Here is a 16,224-nt window from a genome sequence, read left to right on the forward strand (position 1 = left end):
GAGTTCAGTTTCCCTTTAATGTGCAGACTATGCCAGATTTACCAACTATACTAGCGGTAATGGGCACAATAGTTTACAGTGCTTGCAGCAAAACGTGTCTAAACAGTGTTTTTCAGTGTTGCCAGTTAACCAGTAATACAGAGCAACACAGAGCTGGGCTCCGGAGCGAGCACATACAAGTACTCCCATAGCAAGTGGCAGGGGAGGGGCCCAGAGTGCTGATGGAGGACCTGGGAAGAGGAGGATTGGGACTGCTCTGTGCAATACCATTGCACAGAGCAGGCAAGTACAACATGTTTGTTTGCTTTTTAAATTGAGCCTTTAGTTAAAGCAGTAGTAAACTTAAAGGGAAAAAATAAAGATTTTCCCCTGCTATGTAAAGCCATAATATGCTAGTATGGTTGGACACCATGTTTTTCACAATGTACTATAACATTTCATTTAAACTATTCTAATCTAACCCCTGAATAGCCCTTAGGTAACCCTAATCAGCTCTAAATAAGTCCTTCCTCCCCTTTTCCATTTACCGTATTTTCCGGCGTATAAGACGACTTTTCAACCCCTGAAAATCTTCTGAAAAGTCGGGGGTCGTCTTATACGCCGGTGCGAGCCGGCGTATAAGAGCCGGTGTCAGGGCGGCACTTTTGCGAGGGGCGGCGCGGCGCGGCGCCGCCCCCCCTCCTCCTTCAACGGACACTAAGTACAGGGGTGGGCAGAGGGGCTGCTGTACCTTACCTGGCACGACGATCCGGTCCAGGAAGCGCGGCTGCTCCTTCTTTCAGTTCGGCCGCTCGATGGTCACGCGGCCGCTCGGCTCTGCCTCCTCACCGGTGATTGGGCACCAGCACTGGAAAGGCACACAGGCGACCAATCACCGGCGAGGAGGCGGACCCGAGCGGCCCCGCGAAAATCGAGCGACCGAACTGGAAGAAGGAGCAGCCGCTCCTCTCCCCCACTGACACTAACGATGGGGCACTATTCCTCCTCCACTGACACCAACGATGAGGCACTGTTCCTCCCCCACTGACACCAACGTTGAGGCACTGTTCTCCCCACTGATACCAATGATGGTGCACTATTCCTCCTCCCCACTGACACCAACGATGGGGCACTATTCTCCCCACTGATACCAATGATGGGGCACTATTCCTCCCCCACTGACACCAACGATGGGGCACTATTCCTCCTCCCCACTGACACCAATGATGGGGCACTATTCTCCCCACTGACACCAATGATGGGGCGCAATTCCTCCCACTGACACCAATGATGGGGCGCAATTCCTGCCACTGATACCAATGATGGGGTGCTATTCCTCCCACTGACACCAATGATGGGGTGCTATTCCTCCCACTGACACCAATGATGGGGTGTTATTCCTCCCACTGATACCAATGATGGGGTGCTATTCCTCCCACTGATACCAATGATGGGGCACCAATCCTCCCACTGACACCAATGATGGAGCACTATTCCTCCCACTGACACCAATGATGGAGCACTATTCCTCCCACTGACACCAATGATGGGACAATATTCCTCCCACTGACACTAATGATGGGACACTATTCCTCCCACTGACACCAATGATGGGGCACGATTCTTCCCACTGACACCAATGATGGGGCACTATTCCTCCCACTGACTAATGATGGGGCACTATTCCTCCCACTGACTAATGATGGGGCACTATTCCTCACACACTGACACTAATGATGGGGCACCATCATTGGTGTCAGTGGGAGGAATAGTGTCCCATCATTGGTATCAGTGGGAGGAATAGTGCCCCATCATTGGTGTCAGTGGATGAAATAGTGCCCCATCATTGGTGTCAGTGGGAGGAGTAGTGCCTCATCATTGGTGTCAGTGGGAGGAATAGCACCCCATCATTGGAATACCATACTGAAATAGCATACCATATTGAAATCAAATCTGATGTTTTTTCATTTTTATTTGGTGTGCGTTGGAAGAGGGGTAGTCTTATACGGCGAGTATAGCTCAAACCCTATATTTTAGCAGGAAAAGTAGGGGGTCGTCTTATACGCCCAGTCGTCTTATACGCCGGAAAATACGGTAGCTATTTATTTTTCTGCTGTTTTTTTTTTCATTCTATTAATTTATGTTCATTTTGTTTGCTTTTTTTCATGCACAAAATGCACAAAATAATAAAAAAACCTTCTTTTCATTTGCAAATAACATTGTCATACTTTGTACCAGAGACATAACTTTAATGTCATTGTCAATGGAGCAAATCAAAGAATAAAATAATTACTTTTTATTTCTACTAAAACATTTTTTTAACAATCACTGGTCAAAATTGAGATAAATATTTTTTAATTATTTTTACACCTGTTTTCCTATAGATTTAATGGAAAAAATATTTTTGCTAATTTATATTGGCTAAAGTAAACTTAAATAATAAAGTTGTCACTGAATAAACAGGTTTTAGTGGAAATGTTAAAATTGTCATAAGGGATATACAGATACATACTGTACCTGTGGTAGTTAAGATTGGGGGCTTCTTCATGATAGAACAGGCTGCTTCAGTGGTCCCACTTGCATCCCTCCTCTGTTGTGTAGATGATATTCCCGCTGCCATTGGGTTGACCTGAATGCTTTGTAGGAAGATATTTCCCATGGCTGGGATCTCTAGCGGTCTTTCCTTATCATTCCCTATCCTTGGCAGCCCTTCTCTCAACCCGGGTTAGTAGACCCTCACTTTAAAGAGCTTGCATTTGCTCAAGCGTTCTGGGCTAGCCAGATTGCCCAGTGAAGCTCTTGGCCCATGACCGGTACAATGATGGCTCATCCTCAAGTCCGATCCTTGGACTTTTGGCCGAAAGACCAATTTTCTCACTTTTTGACCGCTCTGCTTCCCGCATCCACAATTAGGCGTGACCTTACTCCCTTTGAAAGGGAAGGTGTGGCTACCACCCCACTGAGACAATCAGTTTTGCTCATGTACAGTCTTGTCAATGCACCCCCTAAGGACTCCAGACTGTCTTTCATTGCATTACAAGGTTCTGACTAGATGGTACTTGACTCCAGCTAAGCTTAATTGCATGTACCCACATTTCTCGGATTGTTTCTAGAGGTGTGGGGATGCCCATGGGGATCTCCTGCACATATTCTGGACATACGATAGGCTCTGGAATTTCTGAAGCTAAGTCAGATAAATCTCTTCAAAATTTACAGACCACCAAATCCCCCTGGACCCAGTCTGGTTCCTTTTACATTATTCCATGCCTCAGAAGACTTATAAGTGGTCAATCTTACCCCACCTGTTTAATGCGGCCAAAAGCTGCATACCTGACCTCTGGAAAACTCAACCCCCCTCCATCGCTATGTGGCTGGCTAAAGTTGAGGAAATAAACAGAATGGAGGATCTCATCTCTACTAACTGGGATACCTGTGACAAATTTTTGAAGAGGTGGTTCTACTGGCACAAATTCACATTTTGTGAGGAGTACAAATCTATTTTTGATCAGTCCAGTGCTCCCTCAGAAGAGGAGATGGGACACTGAGTGGAAGAAATCCACCTCCACCCTTTTTTGTTTTCTCTTACTTTCATTGCCCTCCCCCATTGCTATTCTGGGTGCCCGGTCAGTTATCGGGACTAGGCTGTTTGCTAGCCTCCCACGCATGTTGATATATAGAAAAAAGGTTAAGGGGAGCAGCCTATTATTTGCGGGATCTTACTCTGCCTATACTATGCCACCTGTAGATCTTTATCTATTTTTGCAATTTTACCGCAATGTACTTGAGATTTATGTATGTTTCAACTAATGTTTCGCGTATCACAATGTTTGTACATCTACAAGTACATCTACAAGTTGGTGCATGGTATGGATTGAATACTTTGGCTTGTACACCCTTATATCTAAATAAAGAATATATTAAAAAAAAAATTAGGGGCATGTGTAATATTAGAAGCAAAAAGGAAATTACAAGCTTGATTGATAAGCCTACCCCATTTCGGAAAATTCTCTAGAAAGAAGATTGGCTATATCATTTTGGCATTCTCTAATGCCACGTTACAATCAATGGCATGAAATGGACAGAACTATGAAGTTTAACTGTTAGAAAATACTGTCATTTGTAATGCAGGGTCTACTGTTAAAACCTTTTAGCTTTATTTTGATCTGTAATTTTATTTCAATCTCAGCTATTCCAACCTGCAAGATACACGAAGAGGACTCAATAATACATTCGTGGAAAACATACAACTACCTTGATGACTTTCTGGAAAGGTACGCACCGATATCCTCTGTGTATCTATTATTTTTTTCTGTTAGCATCCTGTTATATAGCCCATTTCATACATATAGAGATGGAACATTATGTAGGCCAACAAGTTTAATATAAGAGTAGCTTCATTTATATTCTATGAAACTGGTCTGCATTTCTTTCTTACTACTGCTTAACATTATTGTGACCATTGTCTCTTATACCTTTATGCTAGAAGTATTTAACACATTTTTGCTTAAATTGTGATCTTTTTAAGAAATTGCATCCACTAAGGGAATTGTATTGCTTCTGTAACTATTTGTATATAGTTTATGCAGCCTTAAAGTAAATCTGTGGTATTATATATTATTAAAGGGACCCTGCCAAAACACTGCAAGTAAGAGCATATCAGCATTTTCCCTTTCCATAAATTACTTTTATTAACTTGCAATGTGCTTCTGACCTTGCTACTTCCAAAGACAATTCCCCTCTTGCACATTGTAGTGCTCTCCTCTTCTGGGAGTGTCTAATCACTCTTTTTGCTAACCCAACACTCAACAATGCAATGTAACCTGCATTAAAATGTGCAGCAATGCAGTGTAAAAATGACTAAAGGGTTTGTGAATTCCACATGAATTAATTTTACTTTCTAATAATGATGCAGACTGTATGATATGGGTTTTAAAGTGTTACCAAACCCACAACAGTAAAATCAGTCTGTATATGCAGTAAAGCATGCTTGTTATACTCACTATGGAACCAAAGGGGTTAATCCTCTGCGTTGTGTAAAAAGGCTGTTTGATTTTTTATTCTCTGTTCCTCCCCTTTTTCAAGCGACCACCTCTTATCTCCTGATAAGACAGACTGAACTGTAGGCATTTGCACATGCTCAGTTTGATGTGTATTGCTAGAGAGGTTTTTTTTTCTTGGGAGAGTGCATGTGATCAGCACAGGGCCAATCAGCACTGGTCAGACAGAGGTCTGGGGTTTTGCATCCTCCTAGAGCACAAAGCAGGTCAAATATAGCCTCTGAACTGCCATGCACACTGCACAATTACAGCAATATTAAACCCAAAAACAAAAATGTAATATATTGCTGCTTATCAATCCTTAGAAGTGGTGGCTGCATTTTTCTTTTTTTCCCCTCTTATTTCACCTGGTGATCCGGCCAGTAGCCTTCACACAAGTGAAGCTGATGCAGTGATCTCTTTGTATTCAGCTCCCCCCCCACCAGAATACACTAAGCAGTGCTTACAGTCATTGGCATCCATTGCAAGCACTGATCGAATATTGGGTTTGCAGCATGTCCCTTCGACAGAAGCCAGCCGGTTTCTGTTGAACTGATTGATTTTTAGCCAATGTGTACCCGATGTAGCACCCTCTTGGTAGCTAGGTTTATTATTTAGTGGTTAGAGGCTGGATGGCAGCCTAGGAGTGAGGCAGGAGTTCACCTCAGGACAGGCTGGGAGGCTGTACAGATCAGGGCTTATGGAGCATTCTCTCCCTTCCAGAAACTCAGAGAACTTTCAAGAAGAGGGGAGGAGGAAGATTAGATGTTTAAGAGAACTTGGCCAGTGCCCAGGCAGGAGGCCGGGCATGGTGACCAAGGACAACCCCTAAATGTGGAAGAGCCTGAGCACCAGGCAAGTTGGGTGGAAGATGCACTGAAAAAAAAAGGAGCTGGAGTGAAGGAGAAGGAGCCCCCAGGGAGGGAAGCCTACCTACAGGCTGGTTGCTGGACAGGAGGATTTTCACTGTTCCACAGGGAGTACATCCTGAGCAGCAGGGAAGGAGCCAGCCCAGCAAAAGGCCTGAAAGCAGCTACCAATCCACCATGCTGACAGGACAGGACAGTGTGAGTACTCCTACACCCCCTGGGCCAGATAAAGGGAGGGGGCAGTCAGTTGCAAGACCCCAACTAGTTTTCATCCGGGACTACTTCATTGTTAGATATTGGAATCCCTTGCCCAGGGATACTCTCAGTGCACACGGGTAAAGAGGAAGGATTAATTTGGGGTCTGAGGAGGTATCCTGTTGGATCCACATTTTTGTACATTATTGCTGTTAGGAAGTTTGTCCTCCTGTTTACAGTTCCTTGGGCATCCCATACTGTATACCCCTAGACCCCATCCAAGTTGTTAACCTCTTAATAAAAAAACAACTTACTATGAGTGTGCAAGTGTGGGAAATGCGTGTTGCCTGGCCATGCAGAGCTTCGGGGGGGACCCTAAACAAATCCAGCAGCCCTAAAGAGGCTTTAGACTAGCACATTTAGATGGAATTGACTAAAAAAATTGAAACTAAACTCCAGCTAACATTTTTTAATTAGTTACAGCAAACAGTTTTTTTTTTCTTTTGGAATAAAAGTGTTACTTAAATGGATAAAAGCACTCCACTCCACTCCACCTCTTTCCTTTTCTCTCCTTCCTCCACTGCACTCCTTTCCTTTCCCTTCCTCATCTCCACTCCACTACTTTCCCTTCCTTTCCTCCACTCCACTCCTTTCCTCCACTCCACTCGACTCCTTTCCTTTCCTCGCCTTTCCTCAACTCCACTCCTTTCCTTTCTTTTCCTCCACTCCCCTTCTCTTCTTTCCTTTCCTTTCCTCTCCTTTCCTCTCTTTTCCTTTGCTCCCCTCTCTTCTCTTTTTTCCTTTCCTCCCCTCTTTTCTCTTTTCCTTTCCTCCCCTCCACTCCTCTTCTTTCCTTTCCTTTCCTTTACTCCACTCCTTTCCTTTACTCCACTCCACTCCTTTTTTTCCTTTACTCCACTCCACTCCTTTCCTTTCCTCCACTCCACTCCTTTCCTCAACTCCAGTCCATCCCACTCCTTTCCATTCTTTTCCTTTTCTTTCCTTTCTTTTCCTCCACTCCTGTCAGGGATGCGAGTGTGACCAGAAGTGTGTGGACTGACACAGGGAAACGCAAGCTTCAGATATGGTATAAATAAGACAATTTATTAAGACTAACAATACAAACATAAACGCAGTGCACCAAACCCCAAGCTAACACAAATACATACAACAAGGTGAAACAAACCCAAACCTAAACTGATATAGATACACAGGTACATACACATATAGAGCACAACGTAGTCAGGCAGGCCGGGTCGATAACTATCGGGCAGGTAGGTACAGGAGGAGCAGGTGGAGAGTAGTCAGGTCACAAGCCGGGTACAGCAACTAACGGACAGGTAGGTACAGGGGGTCAGGCAGAGAATGGTCAGGGTCACAAGCCAGGGATCAAACAGGAGAAGTCAGCAGAGGTCAGGATCAGGCAGGGTCAGCAACAAGTCAGGCAGAAACAGGAACAGGAACAGGAATGCAGGTTACAAGATACAGGGGCCCATGGAAAAACACACACCAAGGCACAGACTGCAGGTCTGGCCATCCCTTAAATACACCACCTGCAATCAGCCCCAGGTGATGGCTAATTGCCGAAGTGAACCTCTGGTTGTTGAGAGCACCCGCTGGCCAGCCCTGGTACTGCAGCCTACAAGGCAGGTGAGTCCCACCACTATTGGCAAGTCCATTCCTGACAGTACCCCCCTCAAGGAGCGGCCTCAGGACGCTCCAAACAGTCCTAGCTGGGCAAAATGTTCCACCGCCCGGGTCCGGTGACTGGCGGGATATCAAAGACTGGCACTTCGGGCTGGGCACCGGACGGAGGCACTTCGGGCTGGGCACCAGACGGAGGCACTTCAGGCTGGGCACCGGACGGAGGCACTTCGGGCTGGGCACCGGACGGAGGCACTTCGGGCTGGGCACCCGACGGAGGCACTATGGACTGGGCACCGGACGGAGGCACGTTGGGCTGGGCACCGGACGGAGGCACGTGAGGCTGGGCACCGGACGGAGGCACATCAGGCTGGACGCTGGATCACCAGGCGGAGCAGCGGGCACACGGCCACCAGGCAGGGCAGCAGGCACCGGGCCCCCAGGCGGAGCGGCGGGCACCGGGCCCCCAGGCGGAGTGGCGGGCACCGGGCCCCCAGGCAGAGCGGCAGGGCACCGGGCAACCAGGCGGAGCGGCAGGGCACCGGGCAACCAGGCGGAGCAGCAGGCACCGAGCCCCCAGGCGGAGCGGCGGGCACCGGGCCCCCAGGCAGAGCGGCGGGCACCGGGCCCCCAGGCGGAGCGGCAGGGCACCGGGCAACCAGGCGGAGCGGCAGGCACCGGGCCCCCAGGTGGAGCGGCGGGCACTGGGCCACCAGGTACAACAGACATTGGATCGTCTTGCTCGACCGTGGGCACCAGGTCATCTGGCTCAACAGCGGACACTGGGTCACCAGGCATGACAGCGGGCACTGGGTCATCAGGCATTGGATCGTCTGGCAAGACCGTGGGCTCCGAGTCGTCCGGCAAGACCGCGGGCTCCGAATCGTCTGGCAAGACCGCGGGCTCCGAGTCGTCTGGCAAGACCGCGGGCTCCGAGTTATCTGGCAAGACCGCGGGCTCCGAGTCATCTGGCAAGACCGCGGGCACCGAGTCATCTGGCAAGACTGCGGGCACCGAGTCATCTGGCAAGACCGCGGGCTCCGAGTCATCTGGCAAGACCGCGGGCTCCGAGTCATCTGGCAAGACCGCGGGCTCCGAGTCAACTGGCAAGACCGCGGGCACCGAGTCGTCTGGCAAGACCGCGGGCACCGAGTCGTCTGGCAAGACCGCGGGCTCCGAGTCGTCTGGCAAGACCGCGGGCTCCGAGTCATCTGGCAAGACCGCGGGCTCCGAGTCATCTGGTAAGACCGCGGGCTCCGAGTCATCTGGTAAGACCGCGGGCTCCGAGTCATCTGGCAAGACCGCGGGCTCCGAGTCATCCTGCAAGACCGCGGGCTCCGAGTCATCTGGCAAGACCGCGGGCTCCGAGTCGTCTGGCATAATAGGATCATCAGGCTGGATCAGTTCATCAGGCTGGGTAGAGACATCAGGCTCCGAGTCATCTGGCGGAACAGCGGGCATCGAGTCGTCTGGCAAGACTGCGGGCTCCGAGTCGTCTGGCAAGACTGCGGGCTCCAAGTCGTCTGGCAAGACTGCGGGCTCCGAGTCGTCTGGCATAATAGGATCATCAGGCTGGATCAGTTCATCAGGCTGGGTAGAGACATCAGGCTGGGTAAAGACATCAGGCTGAACCACGGAAGGCGGGTTCTCAGATGGCAGGCTGACCGGTTTGGATAGTGGCAGCATGGTATTGGTTGGAAAGAATTTTCGCCTTTTCCTGGTTTTAGTTACCGGAGCACTGTAAGTAAGCGCAGGTTTGTAAACGGATGGAGCAGCTGAAGACAGAGAAGAGCTGGAGGATGGAACAGAGGAGGGAGCAGTTGCTACAGAGGACTTCTTTACAGGGTTAAAGAAAGGATAGGTGCAGCGAGTGGGAGCAGAGGACTGATATGTGGTAGTTAGCAGAGTATACTGGGCCGTCACTGGGGGTGCTGTCGGAGATGCAGGAAGAATGCCTTGAGTGGAGGAATGACGTTGTAAGCTGACTGAAGCTGGGTGCAACAAGTCTGACCATGTCTGCAGTATGGGTTGAACAAAGCTCAGCTTACACAAAGCCTGTCTGCTCAAAGACTGCACTGCGTTTATACAATCCCTTAATACCTGTTGTGAACATGCAGCATAATGCTCCAAGAAGCAATCCACATCATCCTCTAATAACCATACCAGGGACTCTACCTGGTCTGCACTAAATGGTGGCAAAAAGTTATTCCTGCTTTCAGGGGTACCAGATGAAGCCAACTCTACACAAACCTGAATCAAAGGTTGCACCTCAGAGAACTCTGTGCCCTGATCTACTAGAACATGAGCGACCCGTATACATGCTAGCAGTTGATCCCGGGTATACTCCCTCAGAGTCTGATAAGCATATTCTCTGTCATCAAAAACCAGCAGCGACAAATACACAACCTCATCAAGATCCATCCTTCCCAGCAACAAGTCAAGATGGCTTCCCTGTGCAGCCACTTCTGGTCAGGATGGCCTTGGTGTAATGTCAGGGATGCGGGTGTGACCAGACGTGTGTGGACTGACACAGGGAAATGCAAGCTTCAGATATGGTATAAATAAGACAATTTATTAAGACTAACAATACAAACATAAACGCAGTGCACCAAACCCCAAGCTAACACAAATACATACAACAAGGTGAAACAAACCCAAACCTAAACTGATATAGATACACAGGTACATACACATATAGAGCACAACGTAGTCAGGCAGGCCGGGTCAATAACTATCGGGCAGGTAGGTACAGGAGGAGCAGGCGGAGAGTAGTCAGGTCACGAGCCGGGTACAGCAACTAACGGACAGGTAGGTACAGGGGGTCAGGCAGAGAATGGTCAGGGTCACAAGCCAGGGATCAAACAGGAGAAGTCAGCAGAGGTCAGGATCAGGCAGGGTCGGCAACAAGTCAGGCAGAAACAGGAACAGGAATGCAGGTTACAAGTTACAGGGGCACATGGAAAAACACACACCAAGGCACAGACTGCAGGTCTGGCCATCCCTTAAATACACCACCTGCAATCAGCCCCAGGTGATGGCTAATTGCCGAAGTGAACCTCTGGTTGTTGAGAGCACCCGCTGGCCAGCCCTGGTACTGCAGCCCACAAGGCAGGTGAGTCCCACCACTATTGGCAAGTCCATTCCTGACAACTCCACTCCTCTTCTTTCCTTTCCACCACTCCACTGCACTCCTTTTCTTTCCTCCACTCCACTCCTTTCATTTCCTCCACTCTACTCCTTTCATTTCCTCCACTGCACTCCTTTACATTCCTTTCCGTTTCCTTTCTTTTTCCTTTTCCTTTCCTCCACTCCACTCCTTTCCTTTCCTCCACTCCTATACTTTTCTTTACTCCACTCTACTCCTTTCCTCCACTTCTTTCCTTTCCTCCACTCCACTTCTTTCCTTTCCTTTCTTTTTCTTTCCTTTCCTTTCCTCCACACCACTTCTTTCCTCCACTCACTCCACTTCACATCTTTCCTCCACTTATTCCACTCCACATCTTTCCTTTCCTTTCCTTTCCTCCACCCCACTCCACTTATTTCCTTTCCTTTCCATTCCTTTCTGTTACTCCACTCCACTCCTTTCCCCCCCTCCATGCCTCTCCTTTCCTTTCCATTCCTTTCCTCCACTCCATCCTCTCCTCTCCTTTCCTCCACTCCACTCAACACAACTCCTCTTCTTTCCTTTCTTTTCCTTTCCTTTCCTTTCCTCCATGCCACTCCACTTATTTCCTTTCCTTCATTTCACTTCACTCCACTCCACAGCACTCCTCTTTTTTCCTCCCCACCACTCCTCTCCTTTCCTCCCCTTTCCTTTACCCCACTCCTTTCCTTTCCCTTCCTCCTCTCCACTCCACTTATTTCCTTTCCTTCACTTCACTCCACTCCACAGCACTCCTCTTTTTTCCTCCCCACCACTCCTCTCCTTTCCTCCCCTCCCCTCCCCTCCTCTCCTCTCCTTTCCTCCCCTCCACTCCTCTCCTTTCCTTTCCTCCCCTCCTTTCCATGCCTCTCCTCTCCTTTACTTTCCTCCCCTCCACTCCTTTCCTTTTCTCTACTCCTTTCCTCCCCTCCACTCCTTTCCTTTTCTCCACTCCTTTCCTTTCCCTTTCTTTTTTTTCTTTTACTTTCCTTTCCTTTCCTTTGCTTTCCATTTCTTTCCTCCACTCCTCTCCTTTCCGTTCCTCCACTCCACTCCTTTCCTCCACTCTACTGTGCTCCTTTCCTCTCCTTTCCTCAACTCCACTCCACTCTTTTCCTTTCCTCCACTCCACTCCTCTTCTTTTCTTTCCTTTCCTTTCCTCTCCTTTCCTTTCCTTTGCTTTCTGTTCCTTTCCTTTGCTTTCTGTTCCTTTCCTCCACTCCTTTCCTTTCCTCCACTTCACTCCACTCCAATCCACTCCTTTCCTTTCCATTCTTTTCCTTTACTTTCCTCCCCATCCTTCCTTCATTCTTTCCTTTCCCCCACTCCACTCCTTTCCTTTTCTTTACTCCACTCCTTTCGTTTCCTTTCCTTTCCTCCACTCCTTTCCTTTCCTCCACTTCACTCCTTTCCTCCACTCCACTCAACTCCACTCCTCTTCTTTTCTTTCCTTTCTTTTTCTTTCCTTTCTTTTCCTCCACGCCACTTCTTTCCTTCACTCCACTCCACTCCTTTCCTTTCCCTTCCTCCTCTCCACTCCACTTATTTCCTTTCCTTCACTCCACTCCACAGCACTCCACTTCTTTCCTTTCCTCCCCTCTACGCCGCTCCTTTCCTTTCCTCCCCTCCCTTCCACTCCTCTCCTTTCCTCCCCTCCACTCCTCTCCTTTCCTTTCGTTTTCTTTATCTTTACTCCACTCCTCTCCTTTCCTTTCCTCCCCTCCTTTCCACACCTCTCCTATCCTTTCCTTTCCTGCCCTCCACTCCTTTCCTTTCCTCCACTCCTTTCCTTTCCCTTTCTTTTTTTTCCTTTGCTTTGCTTTCCATTCCTTTCCTCCACTCCTTTCCTTTCCTCCACTTCACTCCTTTCCTCCACTCCACTCAACTCCACTCCTCTTCTTTCCTTTCCTTTCTTTTTCTTTCCTTTCTTTTCCTCCACGCCACTACTTTCCTTCACTCCACTCCACTCCTCTCCTTTCCCTTCCTCCTCTCCACTCCACTTATTTCCTTTCCTTCACTCCACTCCACTCCACAGCACTCCACTTCTTTCCTTTCCTCCCCTCTACGCCTCTCCTTTCCTTTCCTCCCCTCCCTTCCACTCCTCTCCTTTCCTTTCCTCCCCTCCACTCCACTCCTCTCCTTTCCTTTCTTTTTCTTTACTCCACTCCACTCCACAGCACTCCACTCCTTTCCTCCCCTCCACTCCTCTCCTTTCCTTTCCTCCCCTCCTTTCCACACCTCTCCTTTCCTGCCCTCCACTCCTTTCCTTTCCTCCACTCCTTTCCTTTCCCTTTCTTTTTTTTCCTTTCCTTTCCTTTGCTTTCCATTCCTTTCCTCCACTCCTCTCCTCTCCTTTCCGCCACTCCACTCCTTTCCTTTCCTCCACTCTACTCTACTCCTCTCCTAAACTCCACTCTTTTCCTTTCCTTTCCTCCACTCCACTCCTCTTCTTTCCTTTTTTCCTTTCCTTTCCTTTGTTTTCCTTTCTTCTCCTTTCCTTTCCTTTGCTTTCCGTTCCTTTCCTCCACTCCACTCCTTTCCTTTCCTCCACTCCAATCCACTCCTTTCCTTTCCATTCCTTTCCTTTCCTCCCCATCCTTCCTTCATTCTTTCTTTTCCCCTACTCCACTCCTTTCCTTTTCTTTACTCCACTCCTTTCCTTTCCTCCACTCATTTTCTTTCCTTTCCTTTCCTCCACTCCACTTCTTTCCTTTCCTCCACTCCACTCCACACCTCTCCTTTCCTTTCCTCCACTACTCTCCACTCCACTCCTCTCCTTTCCTTTGCTTTCCATTCCTTTCCTCCACTCCACTCCTCTCCTCTCCTTTCCTCCACTTCACTCCTTTCCTCCACTCCACTCAACTCCACTCCTCTTCTTTCCTTTCTTTTTCTTTCCTTTCCTTTCCTTTCATTTCCTCCACACCACTTCTTTCCTTCACTCCACTCCTTTCCCTTCCCCCACCCCCCTCCACTCCACTCCACTTATTTCCTTTCCTTCACTCCACTCCACAGCACTCCACTTCTTTCCTTTCCTCCCCTCCACTCCTCCCCTCTACTTTCCTTTCCTCCCCTCCCTTCCACTCCTCTCCTCTCCTTTCCTCCCACTCCACTCCACTCCTCTCCTCTCCTTTCCTTTTCTTTACTCCACTCCACAGCACTCCACTCCTTTCCTCCCCTCCACTCCTCTCCTTTCCTTTCCTTTCCTCCCCTCCTTTCCACACCTCTCCTTTCCTTTCCTGCCCTCCACTCCTTTCCTTTCCTCCACTCCTTTCCTTTCCCTTTCTTTTTTTCCTTTCCTTTCCTTTGCTTTCCATTCCTTTCCTCCACTCCTCTCCTCTCCTTTCTGCCACTCCACTCCTTTCCTTTCCTCCACTCCACTCTACTCTACTCTTCTCCTAAACTCCACTCTTTTCCTTTCCTTTCCTCCACTCCACTCCTCTTCTTTCCTTTTTTCCTTTCCTTTCCTTTGTTTTCCTTTCCTCTCCTTTCCTTTCCTTTGCTTTCCGTTCCTTTCCTCCACTCCACTCCTTTCCTTTCCTCCACTCCACTCCAATCCACTCCTTTCCTTTCCATTCCTTTCCTTTCCTCCCCATCCTTCCTTCATTCTTTTTTTTCCCCTACTCCACTCCTTTCCTTTTCTTTACTCCACTCCTTTCCTTTCCTCCACTCATTTTCTTTCCTTTCCTTTCCTCCACTCCACTTCTTTCCTTTCCTCCACTCCACTCCACACCTCTCCTTTCCTTTCCTCCACTACTCTCCACTCCACTCCTCTCCTCTCCTTTCCTTTGCTTTCCATTCCTTTCCTCCACTCCACTCCTCTCCTCTCGTTTCCTCCACTTCACTCCTTTCCTCCACTCCACTCAACTCCACTCCTCTTCTTTCCTTTCTTTTTCTTTCCTTTCCTTTCCTTTCATTTCCTCCACACCACTTCTTTCCTTCACTCCACTCCTTTCCTTTCCCTTCCCCCACCCCCCTCCACTCCACTCCACTTATTTCCTTTCCTTCACTCCACTCCACAGCACTCCACTTCTTTCCTTTCCTCCCCTCCACTCCTCTCCTCTACTTTCCTTTCCTCCCCTCCCTTCCACTCCTCTCCTCTCCTTTCCTCCCACTCCACTCCACTCCTCTCCTTTCCTTTTCTTTACTCCACTCCACAGCACTCCACTCCTTTCCTCCCCTCCATTCCTCTCCTTTCCTTTCCTCCCCTCCTCCACTCCTTTCCTTTCCTCCACTCCTTTCCTTTCCCTTTCTTTTTTTCCTTTCCTTTCCTTTCCATTCCTTTGCTCTACTCCTCTCCTTTCCTTTCCATTCCTTTCCTTTCCGCCACTCCACTCCTTTCCTCCACTCTACTCTACTCCTTTCCTCAACTCCACTCCACTCCTTTCCTCTCCTCTCCTCTCCTCTCCTTTCCTTTCCTTTCCTCTCCTCTCCTTCCCCCCCCCCTCCACTCCACTCCTCTCCTTTCCTTTCCATTACTCCACTCCTTTCCTTTCCTCAACTCCCCTCCACTCCTTTCTTTTCCTTTCCTTTTTTTCCTCTTCCTTTCCTTTACTTTCTTTTTCTTTCCTTTCCTCCAGGCCACTTCTTTCCTCCACTCCACTTCACTCCACTCCTTTCCTTTCCTCAACCCCACTCCACTCCTTTCCTTTCTTTTCCTTTTCTTTCCTCCACTCCTCTTCTTTCCTCCACTCCTTTCATTTCCTCCACTGCACTCCTTTACTTTTCCTTTTCTCCACTCCACTTCATTCCACTCCTTTCATTTCCTCCACTCCTATCATTTTCTTTACCCACTCCTTTCCTTTCCCTTCCTCCTCTCCACTCCACTTATTTCCTTTCCGTTACTCCACTCCACTACTTTCCTCCCCTCCAATCCTCTCCTTTCCTCCACTCCACAGCACTCCACTCCTTTCCTTTCCTCCCCTCCACTCCTCTCCTTTCCTTTCCATGCCCCTCCTCTCCTTTCCTTTCCTCCCCTCCTCCACTCCTTCCTTTCCTCCACTCCTTTCCTTTTCTCCATCCTTTCCCTTTCTTTTTTTTCCTTTCCTTTGCTTTCTGTTCCTTTCCTCCACTCCTTACCTTACCTTACCTTACCTTTCCTCCACTTCACTCCACTGCACTGCACTCCACTCCACTCCTTTCCATTCCTTTCCTTTCCTCCCCATCCTTCTTTCTTTCTTTCCTTTCCCCCACTCCACACCTTTCCTTTTCTTTACTCCACTCCTTTCCTTTCCTCCACTACACTCCACTTCTTACCTTTTCTTTCCTCCACTCCACTACACTCCACACCTCTCCTTTCCTTTCCTCCACTCCTCTCCTCCACTCCTCTCCTCCACTCCTCTCCTCCTTTCCTTTCCTCCAC

General features: G+C 48.7%; 1 protein-coding gene across 1 annotated transcript in view; it reads left to right on the forward strand.

Annotated features, from left to right (window-relative positions):
* The window catches only part of SHOC1 (shortage in chiasmata 1), a 250,127-nt gene that overhangs the window by 12,131 nt on the left and 221,772 nt on the right, over positions 1–16,224 (forward strand). The window contains exon 3 of the mRNA XM_089670970.1: positions 4,166–4,250. Coding sequence (XP_089527096.1) covers positions 4,166–4,250 — 85 coding nt within the window. The remainder of the gene's footprint in view (positions 1–4,165; positions 4,251–16,224) is intronic.

This window comes from Staurois parvus, unplaced genomic scaffold, assembly GCF_062004578.1.
Source record: "Staurois parvus isolate SC_StPar_1 unplaced genomic scaffold, SC_StPar_1.0 ptg000096l, whole genome shotgun sequence".
Classification (NCBI taxonomy): Eukaryota; Metazoa; Chordata; class Amphibia; order Anura; family Ranidae; genus Staurois; species Staurois parvus.